The 16,277-nt window shown below is 43.8% G+C and overlaps 1 protein-coding gene across 11 annotated transcripts in view; it reads left to right on the top strand.

Annotated features, from left to right (window-relative positions):
• ADAM11 (ADAM metallopeptidase domain 11) overlaps positions 1-16,277 on the top strand; it is a 112,288-nt gene that overhangs the window by 77,380 nt on the left and 18,631 nt on the right. For all 11 annotated transcript variants that reach the window (XM_081932553.1, XM_081932552.1, XM_081932557.1 and 8 more), the window contains 6 exons: positions 886-985; positions 3,841-3,912; positions 5,504-5,596; positions 6,287-6,367; positions 12,838-12,888; positions 13,208-13,271. In XM_081932553.1, the coding sequence (XP_081788679.1) occupies positions 886-985; positions 3,841-3,912; positions 5,504-5,596; positions 6,287-6,367; positions 12,838-12,888; positions 13,208-13,271 (461 nt within the window). The remainder of the gene's footprint in view (positions 1-885; positions 986-3,840; positions 3,913-5,503; positions 5,597-6,286; positions 6,368-12,837; positions 12,889-13,207; positions 13,272-16,277) is intronic.

Raw genomic sequence — 16,277 nt, 5'->3', positions numbered from 1 at the left:
TTCCAGATCCACATTTAAATAGGTTTCAGTTTTATCTAGCAAAACTCATTCCTCTTGCACAATATCTTTTACAATCTGCTTATCTATAAGTCAATATTTTTAAATTAATTTGAGTCCATTATCCCCAAATATCTTAAATTCATCTGATGTTAAAATATTTTGTTCCATTCTTGGCAGATAATTTAGATATTTCTCCTTTACATGTAATCTTTAGTGCCTTCTGTTTTGTCCTATGATTTGCCCAATTAAAGGTTACAGACACAAGAGTTTTAGTAGTATATATACAATTAGAAATCTTATTTCACATTTATCTGGCCCTTCAATTTGTTATTTACTTTCCAAAAGCAATGCTCTAATTACCCTTTTCCTATTTACTCCAAAACGGAATTTTTCTGAATCTTTAAATTTTTATTTTAAAATTTGGATTGAAAGAGAGCAATCAGTGAATTCCATGAAACCTCGGTGCCATTCCAAGAGTTCTAAATATTTAAACAGTAAAAAAAAAATCCAAAACTGTTAAAACGGTTAAGAAATGAAGATTGGTTAAAAGTCCTTAAAGACAATATTATATTTTTGAGCCTAATGAACTCCCTTGACTCCAAGTTGCATTATACACAAGCAACCACAGAAACATTGGTTCTTGTTATCTATACACCAGTAACAGCTATCTGGAGTGTGTATGGGCAATCTCACAATCTCTTCTTTCTCCAGGGAGATTTCAGTAGCACAGATCCAGCTGTAAGCTTCCAGTTCAACTGTAATGTTGCCTATCTGTTCAGGAACATCAATTTCTCACTGGAAGTCTCTGGACCAAGGAAAACATTTTACTTCCTTTGAGATTTCATTGGCTTTTAATCTTTTATTGGCTCTCTTCCTGATACATAGATACTACCTGCCACGGAAATTTTCACGCTGCAGTGTTGATGAATATAATCAGTTTCTGGCTGAAGGAGGAGGAAGCTGTCTCTTTAACAAGCCTTTGAAGGTAACATTAAAACATTTTCATTTGATCACAATTGTAAATAAGAATTACTTCCAGACAACATTTTCCATCTATTATCTTATGTCTTGGCAATTCATAGGACCAAAATTTGGTGAAACCAAATTCTTATTTTGTGATCAGAATATCAGACACAGATCTAGGTATGATAGGACCATATCTTTCTTATAATACTTTAATAGGTGGTACTACCTCTCAGCTGACCTCACAGAATTGTTGAAAGGATCAGTTTCAATTTTTAGAAAAAAGACAACAATTAACTCATGCTGCATTTCATAATTGTTTTCTTGTCAACAATATGAAAGTAATTTGTAATTTGGAGGTTTTTCCCCCCACTTTCCTAATCTGCTCTGCAGTTTAATGATTTTTTTTGCAATCTAAGCCCCATTTATTTTTTGAAGACTTGTCATCAGCATGTGTTGCAAAGACTTTAGTCAATGCATTTTACATGTATCTGCTTTAGGCAAGCTTGAGTGACTTGCATAAAAATGCAGGATTGACTATATGTGCCAATATCTATAGTCTGTTCTATATGAATCATAAAAAGTCACAATAAATTCTATCCACGATATTGAACATATATACATCTTGTAAAATATTACATCTTTGCTAACAAGAAAACTCAAATTTTGAGTATTCTAGAGGCCTACTGTATTTATAGAACTCTCGTTCAAAAATGTTTTCAAGTAGAATTAGGTTTTCACCAACCAGAATGCCCATACCAGTGTGTACCAGCTAAAACCCAGCCCTGGATTAAACCCACTGAACAACTGGTTCATTGAAAATGTAAGCGCGGGTGCACCGCTTCCGCACATGGTGTCTTTTGTCATGAAGTGAGGATCGACCGAGCAACCTACTCCACTCCATCTATGCTCTCCAGAGCAGCGGCTGCTTCTCCCCAGTGCTGTTCTTTCTGGGGGAGAGCGCGTCTCTTGTGCAATTTAGCAGCTGTGAGCTGCTGCTTTCTTCTAAGTCCCATCTGGAAAGTGTGCAGCACAGAGAAGCAGTAGCCATGTTGAATGCTGGTTCTCTGTGCCACAGCGGACGAGCTGTGGCACAGGTGTCATCTTGCTTTGACAATGAGCCAATCAGATCACAGTAGGATTCAATTATTGATGTCATGTATTTAAACTGGGAGCAGGACATTTGTCAGTGTGTTATGGGATCGCTATCAAGATGGTTGGGGGTTTTTGTGTTCTTTCATTTTGTGAGCTTGTAAAACATAATAAAATGAAAGTAATGGTGCAAAGAGTTGACTGGTCGCCCAGAAAGTGATGTAAAATAGTATTATTAAGTGAACAAGGCTACAGTTATAAATAAATTAGAAGAAAAATTGGTGGAAACTTAACCAAAGGTGGCATTTCTAAATTTTTGAAGAAGTATAAGGAGACTTGGTCACTACAAAACTACGCTGGCAAAGGCAGGAAAAGATGCACAACAGCAAGTGATGATAAAAGACTTAAGAGACTATGCCAGGGATGGGTTCCTGCCAGTTCTAACCTCTTCTATAGAAGAGGTTCCACAAATCTACCATGCCGTTTAGAATCGGTTCCAGCTCCATTTCCCCCCCCCCCCGCACACACATTATCAAGATGAAGAGCGAGAGGAGGAATTCTGGGAGTTGAAGTCCACAAGTCTTAAAGCTGTCAAGTTTGAACACTCCTGGGGTTTTTTTCTAAAGGGTTAGGGGCGCAAGAATCTTGTAACTTGACAGCTTTAAGACTTGCGTGTTTCAAATGCCAGAGTTTCTGAGCCAACATTTTGGTTGCTAAGCAAGAGCATTGTTTAAGTGAGTTTCACCACATTTTACAAGTTGGCCACTCCCACCCAGTCACATGGCCAGCAAGCCACTCCCACAAAGCAGGCCACACCTACAGAAGAGGTTCTAAAAATTTTTGAAAAAAAATGTGGCCACCTGGACTGTGCCTATGTGACAGAAGAAAATCATTTGGGTGTATACCAGATGAAATGGCCCAATGCAATGTGTAGTTGAGTGCAAGGACTGTTCAGCGCAGACTGCAGGAATTTGGCTTAAAATCTAGAATTCCAGAAAAAAAGCCATTTTTATCTCTCAAACAAAGGTTGAAAAACTAAACTGGGCTAAAACTCATGTTACTTGGATACAAGAACAATGCTATTTGGAGTGATAAGACCAAGATTTCCCTGTTTGGTAGTGATGGCATAAAATACACTTTTTCCAAAAGGTTTCCACAATTTTGGCCATTACTGTATATGGCATATTAAATCCCAATTTATTTTTGCCTTGCTCTCATGTCATAATTTTGAATAGCATTTTATCATACCATGTTTCCCCAAAAATAAGACAGGGCCTTATTTTCTTTTGACCCCCGAAATAAGCACTTGGCCTTATTTTGGGGGAGGTTTTATTATTTTTGAGGTACAGGAGGCGGTGAGTGTGGCCACCTCATGGCTGCTGCTGTGTTGCAATATTTTCAGGGAGGGCTTATTTTATGCACTCAAAAGCCTGATTGGGTCTTATTATCTGGGGAGGTCTTATTTTTGGGAAAACAGGGTAAACATTATAGTGTCACTCTGAGTTCAGTTTGCTTAAATTATGGTCCTGTGCCAGGTGCCAATTGGTAAAACAATGGAGGGATTTACTTTGAAATTATTGTTTACCTTAAAAAAATTGCTTTCACTTTCATTGTTGATTCCTCAAATCCATCCCCTCCCAAAATGGAACATAAAAAGGAGAAATTTCAAGAGCATTTCTTCGTTTCTATTTTCAAGCATGAGTGATGTAGATGAAAATGTTACTAGACAATGACATGAAACATTCTAATGATTCCATTTTGTTCACCACTATCTCCTTAACACAGCTCCTTGACCCTCCTGAATGCGGTAATGGATTTGTTGAAGCAGGAGAAGAATGTGACTGTGGGTCCTTTGCGGTAAGCAACAACTGGGGCTGAAAAAATGTGCCATCTGACTCAAACTAATATTACTAGTGTGTGATGGGAATTCTATTCCAGTCTTTGATTTCTGGATTCTGTTTTATGGATGCTGAAGAATATCTTGTTATTTTATCAGAGACTGGAGTAGTTCAGAATCAGAACCCCCAACTGCGCTCTTATCAAGGGACAAATTTCTTTTCCTTCAGAATGTTTTTTCAGATCCATAAACGTTGGGATAACCCCGTCATTAATGCTGGATAAGATCAACCAGCATCTTTTTGTTTTCCTTTGGTGTTGTTCAAAAGCCACAAAAACAAATATTGCCTGTTCATGAGATATGTGTCCTACCCCCCCAAAAAAATGTTAGTTAAAAACTGGCAACAGGCATTATGGAAATGGATGTTATAAACAATATAGTTATCTCAATTGGTAAAAAGAAAAAAGAGCTTTTTTGAGAATTGATTAAATCTGCATAATTTGTAAAATAAAGCAACATATGTTAGGAAAATTTGCAAATTCAAGTTTTCATGTTGGAAACTTCATGTTCCTACTGTATTCAAATGGTGGGTGGTGTTGAGTTTGAAAATAAAACCTAAATCTCTAAAACAATGTTACCGTGTTTCCCCAAAAATAAGACAGGGTCTTATTTTCTTTTGATCCCCCCCAATTTTTTATTATCGGGGGGGGGACTTATTGGTTTGGGGCTGCTGTGTGGCTGCTCTCTTGGAGGAGGGCGCCTGAAGAACCGGGCACAGCCACAGGGACAAACAGCTGTGTTGTGCTGTCGCAGCAGCACAACAAAGCCGTCATGAGATGACCACGCTCATGAGCAGCCGCCCAGCAATGCCCCTTTCCAGCCGGGCAGAGCACCACGCAACTTAGCACCGTTGGGATATTACTGGGTCAGTGAGTGGCGCTCTGCCTGGCTGTAAAGGGGTGTTGTGGGCGGCTGCTCATGAGAGCAGCTGCCCAGCAACCCCCCGCTCCAGCTGGGCACAGTACCACCCACCAACCTAGCGGTATCCCAAAGGCATCAAGCAATGTGAGCACCTTTGCCTCCCTCCTCCCGGCTCCTGCAGCTTTGCGCCTTTGGGATATCGGTGGTGGTGAGTGGCGCTCTGCCTGGCTGGAGGGAGGGTTGTCTAGGGGGCTTATTATTGGGGGAGGGCGTATATTTTTGCCCACAGGAAAAATATGGCATGGCCTTATTATCAGGACATGTCGTAATTTCAGGGAAACACGGTAGTTAAGATCTAAAAAAACCCAAATTTTGTGGATAAAGTCAGCAACTTAAAGGGAAAATGACATCCCTGTGACTAAATACAGTAATTAATTTTAAGTTATATTTGTGATAAAGGAATTTGCCACTGTTGAAGTGATTTCTGATGTAAATATGTTGTTTATAAGATATATATAATATTTTTTTCTATGGTTAAGCTCCTATACTTTGCATTGTTGTACATTAAAAGTTTAGTTTTTCAAAAAAAAAAAAAAAATCTAAAAAAACCCTGAAGCTGTACTTTTCTTTTTGCAAATTTGACCTAAAATCTCAAGCAATATTAACGATATTGTTTTTCTTTTCTCAAAGGAATGTTCTAGAAGTGGGGGAAACTGCTGCAAGAAATGTACCCTTACGCATGATGCCATGTGCAGTGATGGGTTATGTTGTCGAGAGTGCAAGGTAAACAAGTTGGAATGGGACGTCTGTCATTCGATTCTGTGCCCATCACTCACCGGTTTTAAGCAAAGCTATCTTTCTTGGGATTACGCAGCAGGGCATCATCTGGGCTTGCATGACAATACTGCCTACAGAAAACCAATTGTAGTCAGGCCAAGCCGAAATGGGGTACTAATTGTCAGCTCACATATTTTAATGTGGCTCAGATATGCATGATTTTCTTCAAAATATTTCTGAACAGCTCACAGCATTATAGTTTGCATACATCATGGGAGTGACGGGGTGAATGGGGTTCAGCAGTCTCCCCCTTGAGCAAATCTTCAGCTGCTTAATTCCTGCAGCTTCATAGTGTCAGGTATCCCCAACTCATGGATGGATCCCGGTGCATGTATGTCTGTGCATGTTTAACATTTACAGCACAAATCTCTAAATGGATTTGGTAAAATGCTGAGACATGCTTTCTTTTCTCTTTTGTTGCAAGGAGGAAGATTAAGAAACTAGGATGATATAAACCCTGTTTCTCCCTGCATGGTGCTAGGGATAATTTGGTTCTCCTCTTTTTCTGCACTGAGTGTGGAAAAAAAGGAGAAAGTTAGAGAAAACCCCCACCAGACACATTCCTTTTTTATTCTTCCCTTGCCAACTTAATATTAAAGTTCACATTTATTTTTCTCCCATTTTTTCCCCATGAAGTATGAGCCCCGGGGTGTAACTTGTCGAGAAGCTGTGAATGAATGTGATGTCCCAGAAACTTGTACTGGGGACTCCAGTCAGGTGAGTTGGGGGAATTATAAGGAATGTGATTTACGAGTAGATGGGGGTGGGGGATAGCACTGTAACCTACCAGACAAAACATCCATGTTCTCCTTTGCGCTGCTTAGAGAGTCCAAGCATGGGTTAACACAGTCAAACTGCCCTAGGACTGAGTGATATTTTTCTTGACCACGCCTCCCTTTGCCTCGTGTAGATCAGTTTAAAAACTCAGTCCGCCTGTTAGGACTGTGGTTGGGGAACTCCTCAGTTCTAGAGCAGTTAAATTGGACTCCCCAAAGCAAGCACAGAAAAAGTTACTTTCTAAAGTCAGTTAATAATTTGGAAATGTAGTTAAGATTCACTGGAGCTGACAGCTGAGAGGACTGCCGGGCCACCGTCTCCTGCTGGTCGCAAGCGGAGGGCGTATGAGTGAGTTGTTTGTCCGGCGGCGGCTGGCGAACAAAGGGGTGGCGGGAGGCTTCCTGGCTGTAATTCCTCCCCAACCGCTGTAATTTGAAAGCCGTACGGAGCGCCTGAACGCTCCGGCGGCGTCAGCGGTACTCCAGTCTACCCGACAACAGTGGCGGCCATTTTAAAGCGGTTCGCGCGCTTTTCTCTGCAGGGCCAACCGTTTTTGGAGGCAGTGAGCTGCGCGCGCAGCGGCGGCCATTTTAAAGCCAAAAAGTTCCTTTGAGGGAATTTGGAGCGAGAAGAGGAGTCCCTTGTAATGCTTTCCCCTCTCAGCAGCAGATCGCCATCGGGAAGCGTGGGCCTTGTTTGCGGCGCCGGCGAAGCTTGCATCCCTACCCCACCACTCAGTCTCTCTGAGGATGGCTTGAGAAAGGGCTCTGTCCTTCGGGCGTCCCTTATCTCCACAGTCGATCTGCGGGCGCCTTCTAGCCGGCTGGCTTGCGCCCAGCAACTGTCTACGGATCATTCCACCTCTCCTCCTGCATTCATTAACTCAGGCCTGCAGACCACCATGGAGGATGAAGGTTTGGAGGCACAGGGGACGCAGGCAGAGCCCTCCTCCAAGCGCAGCAGACTAGAACCCCCATCCAAAGGGGGGAAGGGGGAAAGGGGCACCCAAAGGTCCTCCCCGGGGCCCTCAGGGAGTAGTGATAAGCCCAGGGAGGGGTCCTGGAAACACAAATCTATAGAACATAATGCTCCATAGCCTCAAAGGCAAAATAAGAAGCACCCCCAGGCCCACCCTCTGTCCGGAGGGAGGTGAGGGAGCCTAGTTTGTCTCAGGGAAATAGGTCACCCTTGTCAGTGGGGGAAATCTCTAGGGAGTCTTCCCCTGATGCATCCTGGGGCTACCCCGACTCACCCAGCTCGTCCATCAGGGAGGAGCTAGAACCCTTCCAGGGTAATCTCCCAGCAGAAGAAGGTACCAGCTTGGGTGGGAGCAGGAGCCGGCTGGCTCCGTCTAAATCTCGTCCCAGAGAAGACAAAGTCTCAGCCCTGTCTGCGGAGATGAGGGAAGTAATTGCCCAGGCCATCTCCCAGGGCATAGCCGAGGGTATCAGGCAGAAGGAAACCCGTGCAGGGGCTTCTAAGCCTAGGCTGCCTTTGGCTCAGACAAGAGGCCAGGCTCCAGCCTCTCCTGGTACTTCAGTTGCCATGGAGGAATTGGTCTGGGAAGAAGGGGAGGTTGAGGAATTCGAATTATCGGAGAACGAAGATCTTCCTCCCGATAAGCTGGCCTTCATGGGGTTGTTCAAGCCTTCCCTGTTTAAATCAATCCTTCACAAGGCCAAAGCAGCCACCGAATTAGGGTCTACTCCTAAGAGTGCGACCATTACGCCCTTCTCTACCAAGGACCCCAAAGAAGGTCTGTTTAAGGAAACGACTCCTACCCAGGAGTTAATTCCAGTTCCAGATTTATTCATGGACGTGGTCCAAAGGCAGTGGGCTCAGCCCGGTACCCTGATAAATCCCTTTATTCGGTAGCAAGTAGGAGGGAGGATGTTCTGAAGTTGCCTGAGATGGATGCCTCGGTGGTCTCCTTGACCTCCAATTCGAACCTGCCAGCAGACCTTCTGGAAGATCTGAGAAGGCATGCCATAAATCACACCAGGCGGCTGCTTGGGCCATCAGGGCATCCACCTCTGCCCCCCTGGGGGATCTCAGTGGCGGCATGATCTCAATAAAATCATCACCGCCATTGAATACTCAGCTGATGCCTCTCTGAATGCGACAAAGTTCGCATCTAGAGCTCTGGCATCTAATGTAACCTCACGCCGCCTGCTGTGGCTTCGCCACTGGCAGGCAGACATGAAGGCCAAGTGGAAGCTCGCTTCCGCCTCCTTCAAAGGAGGACAGCTCTTTGGGGACACTCTGGACAAGTTTGTCATTGAAACTAAAGACAAACGAAAGATCCTTCCAGCCACCCTAAAGAAGAACGAACGTAAGAGCTCAGGTTCCTTTAGGAAGCAGTCATTTCGAGTGCAGGAGTCTACCCAGGCGTCCACTTCCTCCACCTATCAGAGGTCCTACCCCCAGGCAGGTGATAGGAGCCAAGATAGAGGTTCCTTCGGAGCTTGGGGTAGGCAACAACAGCATTCCTTTCAGAAGCCATTTCGTGGAGGCGCCAACTCCCACCAATTCTGTCGTGGGAAGTGACCATCAAGGAGCTCCTCCCATAGGGGGTCGGCTGCAGCTATACGCCGACAGGTGGGAGGAGATCACCACAGGCTCGTGGGTCCTCAGCACAATCAGGAAGGGCCTAGTCTTAGAATTTCTGTCATTCCCCCAAAGGAAATTCATTCGGTGTCCGACCCCCAGGAACCCCCTAAAAAGAGACCTCATGCAGGCAGAGATTCTCCATCTTCTCCAAATAAGGGCCATAGAACCCGTGCCAAAGGAACAGGAAAAGCAGGGATTCTATTCCATCCTGTTCCTGGTCCCAAAAAGCTTAGTGGGGGTGGAGGCCCATCTTGGATCTGAAGTGCCTAAATCAGCATCTGGCTTACAAGCGATTCAAGATGCAATCCCTCCACTCCATCCTGGATTGCATAAGACAGGGAGACCTGCTCACCTCAATCTACTTGAAAGAGGCCTATATGCACATTCCCATTCATGCACCTCACAGGAGGTTCCTGAGGTTCCACTACGACTGGAGGCACTACCAGTACAGGGCACTCCCTTTCGGCCTCTCATCCGCGCCCAGAACATTCACGAAGATTCTCACAGTAGTGGCAGCACATCTCCGAAACAGGCCGATTCGTCTAGAATGTTACCTAGACGACATCATCATTCACTCCTCGAGCCACGACCAGGCCCGACAGGACGTTCAAGTAACCATACGAACGCTAAAACGACACGATTTCTCGGTGAACCGGAAAAAGAGCCAATGGAACCGACCACATGCATCCAGCACCTCAGCACCATCATAGACTCGATCTCTTGCCAGGTATTCCTGTCTCGAGACTGTCTGTAGAATCTCCGGGACAGAGTGCATCAATGCCGGCAGTCCAGGTCAGTGCCGATCATCAGATTTTCGCAGCTTCTAGGCATCATGATATCATGCCTGAAGGTAGTTCCCTGGGCGCAACTCCATGCCAGGGAACTACAGTGGTTCCTCCTGCCAATGCAAAGGGCAAAGGCCAGCAACTCCCCAAAACGCGTACTGCCACCGCAGAAGGTGATTCGTTCCCTATCCTGGTGGCGATCAGCGGCAGTACAGAAGGGGTGCTTGTTCAAGGAACCCGAAAGGATTGTGGTGACATCCGATGCCAGCCTACAAGGATGGGGGGCACACTGTCAAGACCAGCTCGCTCAGGGCAAATGGGCCCAGATAGAGGCAGCTCACAGCATAAACTGGCTGGAGCTGAGAGCGGCCTTACGCCGGTTTTCAGCCCAGATTGTGGGCCACCATGTACTGTTACTAACAGACAATGTAGCAACAAAGGCGCACATAAACAGGCAAGGCGGCACCCATTCCAGAAGACTCATGACAGAGGCAGAGTCCCTGGGCAGGTGGGCGGAATGCCACCTAGCGTCCATCAGAGCGGACCACATATCTGGGACCAATAACCAGAAGGCAGATTGGCTGAGCCATCAGACAATCGACAGTTCCGAATGGCATCTGCACCCCAACCTCTTCAAACAGGTGGTGCGGAGATTCGGTGAACCGCAAGTAGACCTATTTGCCACTCACACCAACACACACCTACCACGATTCTTTTCCCGCTACCACTCACCCCTGGCAGAGGGGACGGATGCGCTGTGGTGCAAATGTCCCCCAGGACTGCTATACACATTCCCCCCTCTCCCACTCATTCTGCAGGTAGTAACCAAGCTGCTGGCGGAGGAAGTGGAGATCATTCTCGTAGCACCCCATTGGCCCAGGAGGTCCTGGTACGCGGACTTGTCAGCCTCTCCATTCAGAAACCATGGAGAATTCCTCAGGAGCAAATCTCCCTTAGCCAGGGGGCCGTCTGTCACCCGGACCCCCAGTGGTTGCAACTAGCCTTCTGGCACTTGAGGGGGAACTCCTGAGGAAACAGAACCTCTCTGACAAGGTCATACAAACTATCCAAGCGTCCAAAAGGCCTTCCATCACCAGAATATATGAAGCGACATGGGTCGCCTTCTCAGCCTGGTGCCAGAGGAGTGGTATAATAGACATTTCTGCCTCAATCCTACAATTATTGGACTTTCTCCAGGAGGGATTGGACAAGGGCCTGGCATCCAACACTCTCCGTCGTCAGGTAGCTGCCTTTTTCACCATTCTCACTAGGAGTTCTTCCCGTACTCTTAGTCAACATCCACAGATCAAGAGCTTCCTTAGTGGTGCGGTGAACATCTGTCCTCAGAAGGTTCACCGTTATCTGTCTTGGAACTTGCCATTTGTCTTACGAGCCTTAACAAGCGTGCCTTTCGAACTAATTCTGAAGGCGAGTCTTCACCACCTGACTCTTAAAACAGCCTTTCTAGTGGCCATTACCTCCGCTAGAAGGATATCTGAACTAGTGGCTCTTTCCGTCAGGGAAGAGCTATGTATTATACATACTGACAGAGTCATCTTGAGACTTGACCCCACGTTCATCCCCAAGGTCAACACTCATTTTCACAGATCCCAGGACGTGATCCTTCCCAACTTTTGTCCCAACCCTACGCACCCTAAAGAATGTATTTGGCATAAGTTGGACGTGAGATGGGCTGTCTGCATCTATGTTAAGCGGACCAAGGAATTTCGATGTTCTGAATCCTTCTTTGTCTCATTTCATCCTGGGTCGCTGGGCCGCAAAGCATCATCTTGCACCATTGGGCGTTGGTTACGGGCCTGCATCAAGATGGCCTATGAGCATCAGGGCAGGGCTGTGCTTGGTCGCATGACAGCGCACTCAACTAGGAGTGCAGCCACTTCGGCTGCATGGGCGACCCAAACGTCCATTATCGACATTTGCAGAGCGGCCACGTGAGCCCCTCCCACAGCATTCATCAAAAACTATAAAATTGACACCTTTGCCTCAGCTGAAGCCTCCTTTGGAAGAAGAGTTTTACAAAAAGTTGTTGAGGCTCCGGATAATCTGGTCACTCCCCGCCCTGGGACACAATAGCTTGGGTATGTCCCATGCTTGGACTCTCCAAGCAGCGCACAGGAGAAAGACCGTTGGCTTACCTGAATGGTCGTTCTCTGGGTGTTGTGGGAGAATCCAAACCCGCCCGGGGTCATCTGAGGTGTTCAGGACTATGGACTATTCAGTGACTGAGGAACGGCCGTCCTGTATGGTTACTTCTTTGTTTTTCAACTGATCTACACGAGGCAAAGGGAGGCGTGGTCAATAAAAATATCACTCAGTCCTAGGGCAGATAGACTGTGTTAACCCATGCTTGGACTCTCCCGCAGCGCCCAGAGAACAACCGTTCAGGTAAGCCAATTGTCTTTTTGGTGGCTTCTATGCAGAACAGCAGATGGCAGGTTGTCCTTATTGAAAAGTCCATCTAGAATTTTAATTTCTAAAAAAGAGATGTTGTGAATAAAATTGGCTTGAAAGCACATCCATTTAAAATGGGTCCCTACCTTTTCTGGCCTTCCTAACCTGATTCCCTAAATATGTGCCATGTTGACTGAGGATTATAGAATGTTATCTACCCTGTTTCCCCCAAAATAAGACCACCCCGGATAATAAGCCCAATTGGGCTTTTGAGTGCATGCACTAAAATAAGCCTTCTCCCCAAAATAAGACCTCCCTGAAAATAAGCCCTTCCTGAAAATATTGCAACACAGCAGCCATGAGGTGACCACACTCACTGTCACCTGCACTTCAAAAATAATAAGACTTCCCCAAAAATAAGGCCAAGTGCTTATTTCAGGGAGGGTCAAAAGAAAATAAGACCCTGTCTTATTTTCGGGGAAACATGGTAGTACATCTGAAGCATACTAGGTTGCGGAAAAGAACCTTTTACCAATTTTCCTGAGTTGTATTTATCTATATTTTGTCCTTTCCGATGTAATTCTCTTTTTTCTCTCTCCATAGTGTCCACCTAATGTACACAAGCAGGATGGCTACTTTTGTGAGAATGAACAGGTATAGTCGGTATCTCAGTTTCATAACTAGAACTCCTGCAAGAAATATGGGGGGAAAGTTTAATTGCAGTTGGATACATCTCTCAATCCTAGTAAAAGGAGTATCCTTGGAAAATTCTAATTAAATCAGATTGAACAAGGAGCAAGTTTCTCAATGGTTGTTTAAACAAACAAACAAACAAATGAAGGTTAATGTGGAGTTGGAAAGCCAGATCTGGATTCTCAAATCCCATAAACTGGGTATTGCACTTTTCTGTAAAACATGCAAGCTGAGTGGTGCTTGCATGAGCCTCTAACAAGTCCAATTTTTTGCTCTGTAGGGGCGGTGTTATGGAGGCCGTTGTAAAACCAGGGATCGCCAGTGCAATGCATTGTGGGGGCGAGGTAAGTAGCGATTCACTCATAAAAAAGAATCATCATAACTAATGATTGCAAAATCTAAATAGCCAGTATGCCATAGAAAATGTTTTTTTTAATCTCTTTGCTGCCATCTAGTGGTAATACAAACCTTTGTAGGTGTGCTTGTAACTTAGCTGTACAATATAATGGCACTTGAATATTTGAGTGACATCCACTAACATCGGTACTGGAGATAGAATTGTCCTCAGGTTAGGGAAAACATATTAATTCCATTGTTACTTAATTTATCGGTGCAGTTTGATTATCTTCTTTTATATATAGCAGTTTGCTAAGCAGACTGCCCGAACTCTGTTCTGCAGTTTTTTTGCTAGCAGCTTTCTCTCAAGATAGTTAATTGCTTGAATCAGTGAGGGGAACAGGAGATGCCCCTATAACCATTTCTAGGGCTGATTGTAATCACCCATTGCTAGCAAATCACTTACCAGCAAACACCAGCATTTTGTTTGTTTTTCCATCACTGTTTGCAAACAACACAAACTATTTAATCTAGAGAAAGAGGTGGGCGTGGGATGAAAAAAAAACTGTTGTCTTCAAAATTCATCCAGACCTAGTTTTCAATATTACCAGGCAATTTCATTCTGAATAGTTATGCTTGGCTTTTGCTCTTTCTTGCATTCATCTTCTGATTTTTCCAGTGCCAAATGAAGAAACCAGAGGCGTGAACTTTGCATTATTTCAAGGAATTAGAAAATCATTGTGTGGGAAGGGCCACTTAGACCAACTCCCTACATGGGGCAGGAATTCAAATTAAAACATCTCTACCAAATGGCTCATTTTCAGTTGAGCAGATGGAATGAATGGAAACTCTCTGGATAATTGGCTTCACTATCAAACTGCTTCTTACTGTTAAGTTTTTTCCTCTAACATTTAATCATCATCTGGTTTTCCATGACTTTAATTCATTATTTCATGTCCTGCATTCTGAAAAAAGCAGAGAACAAGTTTTCACCTTCTGCTGACATACTTTCAAATATTTGAAAGGAGATATCTTATGCTGTCCCACCTCCACTTCTCAAGGTGAAGCATGTATAGTTCCTTCAATTTCACTTCATAGGAGTTAATTTTAGTCCCCCTTTAATCCTCTGTGCTTTTATGAATCTGTTTATGTTTATCTGAAGCCTTCTTAAAGTGTGGTATCCAGAATTGAACACAATATTGAAACATTGGGGTTTGGCCAATGTTGCAGAATGAAGTGGAGCTTTGATTGTTATTACTTGGAAACTATAATTTAGTAAATGTAACCTAAAACTGCATTTGCTTTTCCTTTTTGGTGGGCTGCACTAACATTATGCTGCATATTCATATTTGGATTACAATCAATTATTTATTATTTATTTATTTATTTGGATTTATAAACCACCCCCTCTCCCAAAAAGGGACTCTCCCAAATTATCACTCCAGTATATACTAATATCAAGCAGGTATTCAACTTTCTATAGCTATGCTTCCTAACTTAAATAAGTTATGTTTCCTAACTTAATATGCATTAAATTTCATATTCTTATGTTTTATGTTTCTTTAAACTATCAAAATTATTTTGAATTTTATTTCTGTGTTAGGGCATTATTTCCCAGTTTTATGCAAATTTGATGAGCATCTCTTCATCCCTTGATAAATAAAAATATAATATAGGGCCCAAGACTGGTCTTACAACATATGTCTTTCTATTTTTGTGAGGTATCATTGATGGGCACTCTTCGAGCAATCTATGTACTTAAATGCCGTGTCATCCATACTGTGGAGTACTAGTTTGTTAATTAAATGTAGTACTTTGTCAAGTACTTTGGTGAAATAAATGTAAAGTAACTCTGCAGTATGCCCAAAACCACTTATGAATTTACCCAATAAAAGTGAGATATATCTGGCAAGAAAAATAAGTAATTATCACACTGTTTTGAAAGTGCTGACAGATTCATTATTTTATATTATTGTCTGCTTTAAACTCTCCTATATTAGTGTCAGAATGACTTTTATATAATCCTTTCCCTCCTTCTTGAAGGAAGCAAAACATGTTCTTTTCCAGCCATATGGCACTTCACCTGTTCTCCAAGATCTCTCAAAGATAATGGATTGGCCAACCTTCAGTAAGTTCCTTTAATATCCTAGGATGCAATTCATCTGCTCCTGGAGATTTAATGCAAAGTAACAAATAATGCCAGACTCTGCTTTCATCAGTCTCATGCCTCGGTCATACCTCTTCATTCCGCTCTTCACAATTTTCTGGGTCAAAATATACCTTCTTGCTGGACAAGATGGAGACAAATGAGCAACTGGTCTGTTGATTCTTTTTTCTTATCATGGCTAAAGAAACTTTTTTTGTTTGTTCTCAGATTTCTTCATTCACCTCGGCATGTTCTGAGTTTTAGCTTTCCTAAAACACTTTCTTGAATTCCAGGCTCCTAGAATTGTTTGCATTGAGTACATCCTTTTTTAGGAACATTTCATTTTGTGCTTCTTTTCCCATTAATTTCTCTTACGGTGGAATTCTACTTATAGTTTATTTGAGTGTATTAAAATCTGTTTTGTTCTTTCGTACTTAGTGTTTACAGGAAAAGGGAGTGGTCTGAAAGATACTGATTTTCCAATTGCCTGGACCAGAATAGCCATGCAGGACAGTGTCCATGGATGTGGATTTTGTGTGTTTGTGCAGGTGTTGTATGTGCATCAGGGGTGGTATTCACTTACCTTCCCTACCAGTTCGCAAATGTGAGTGCATGCCACCTCCTCACATGCGAACAGTCTTCCGCGCATGCACTTTTGGTGAAAAGAGGACCTAATGGGATGCTGCAGAGCTGGCGAGGGTGGGTGGGTCTATCCGCGATTTCCGCTACCAGTTCAAGCGAACCGGTCCGAACCGGTAGAATACCACCTCTGATATGCATGTTCTTGAAGTGACCAATAGAAGTTTGACTGATTCCACATATTAAAGATCACCTGGTTGTGCCCATAAGAGAATAGCCAGTGAAGTAT

The sequence above is a fragment of the Natrix helvetica genome (assembly GCF_964273705.1).
Source record: "Natrix helvetica genome assembly, chromosome: Z".
In the NCBI taxonomy this organism is placed as follows: domain Eukaryota; kingdom Metazoa; phylum Chordata; class Lepidosauria; order Squamata; family Natricidae; genus Natrix; species Natrix helvetica.
The sequence above is the reverse complement of the archived record's forward strand: the minus strand, read 5'-3'. Positions and strand labels throughout refer to the sequence as shown.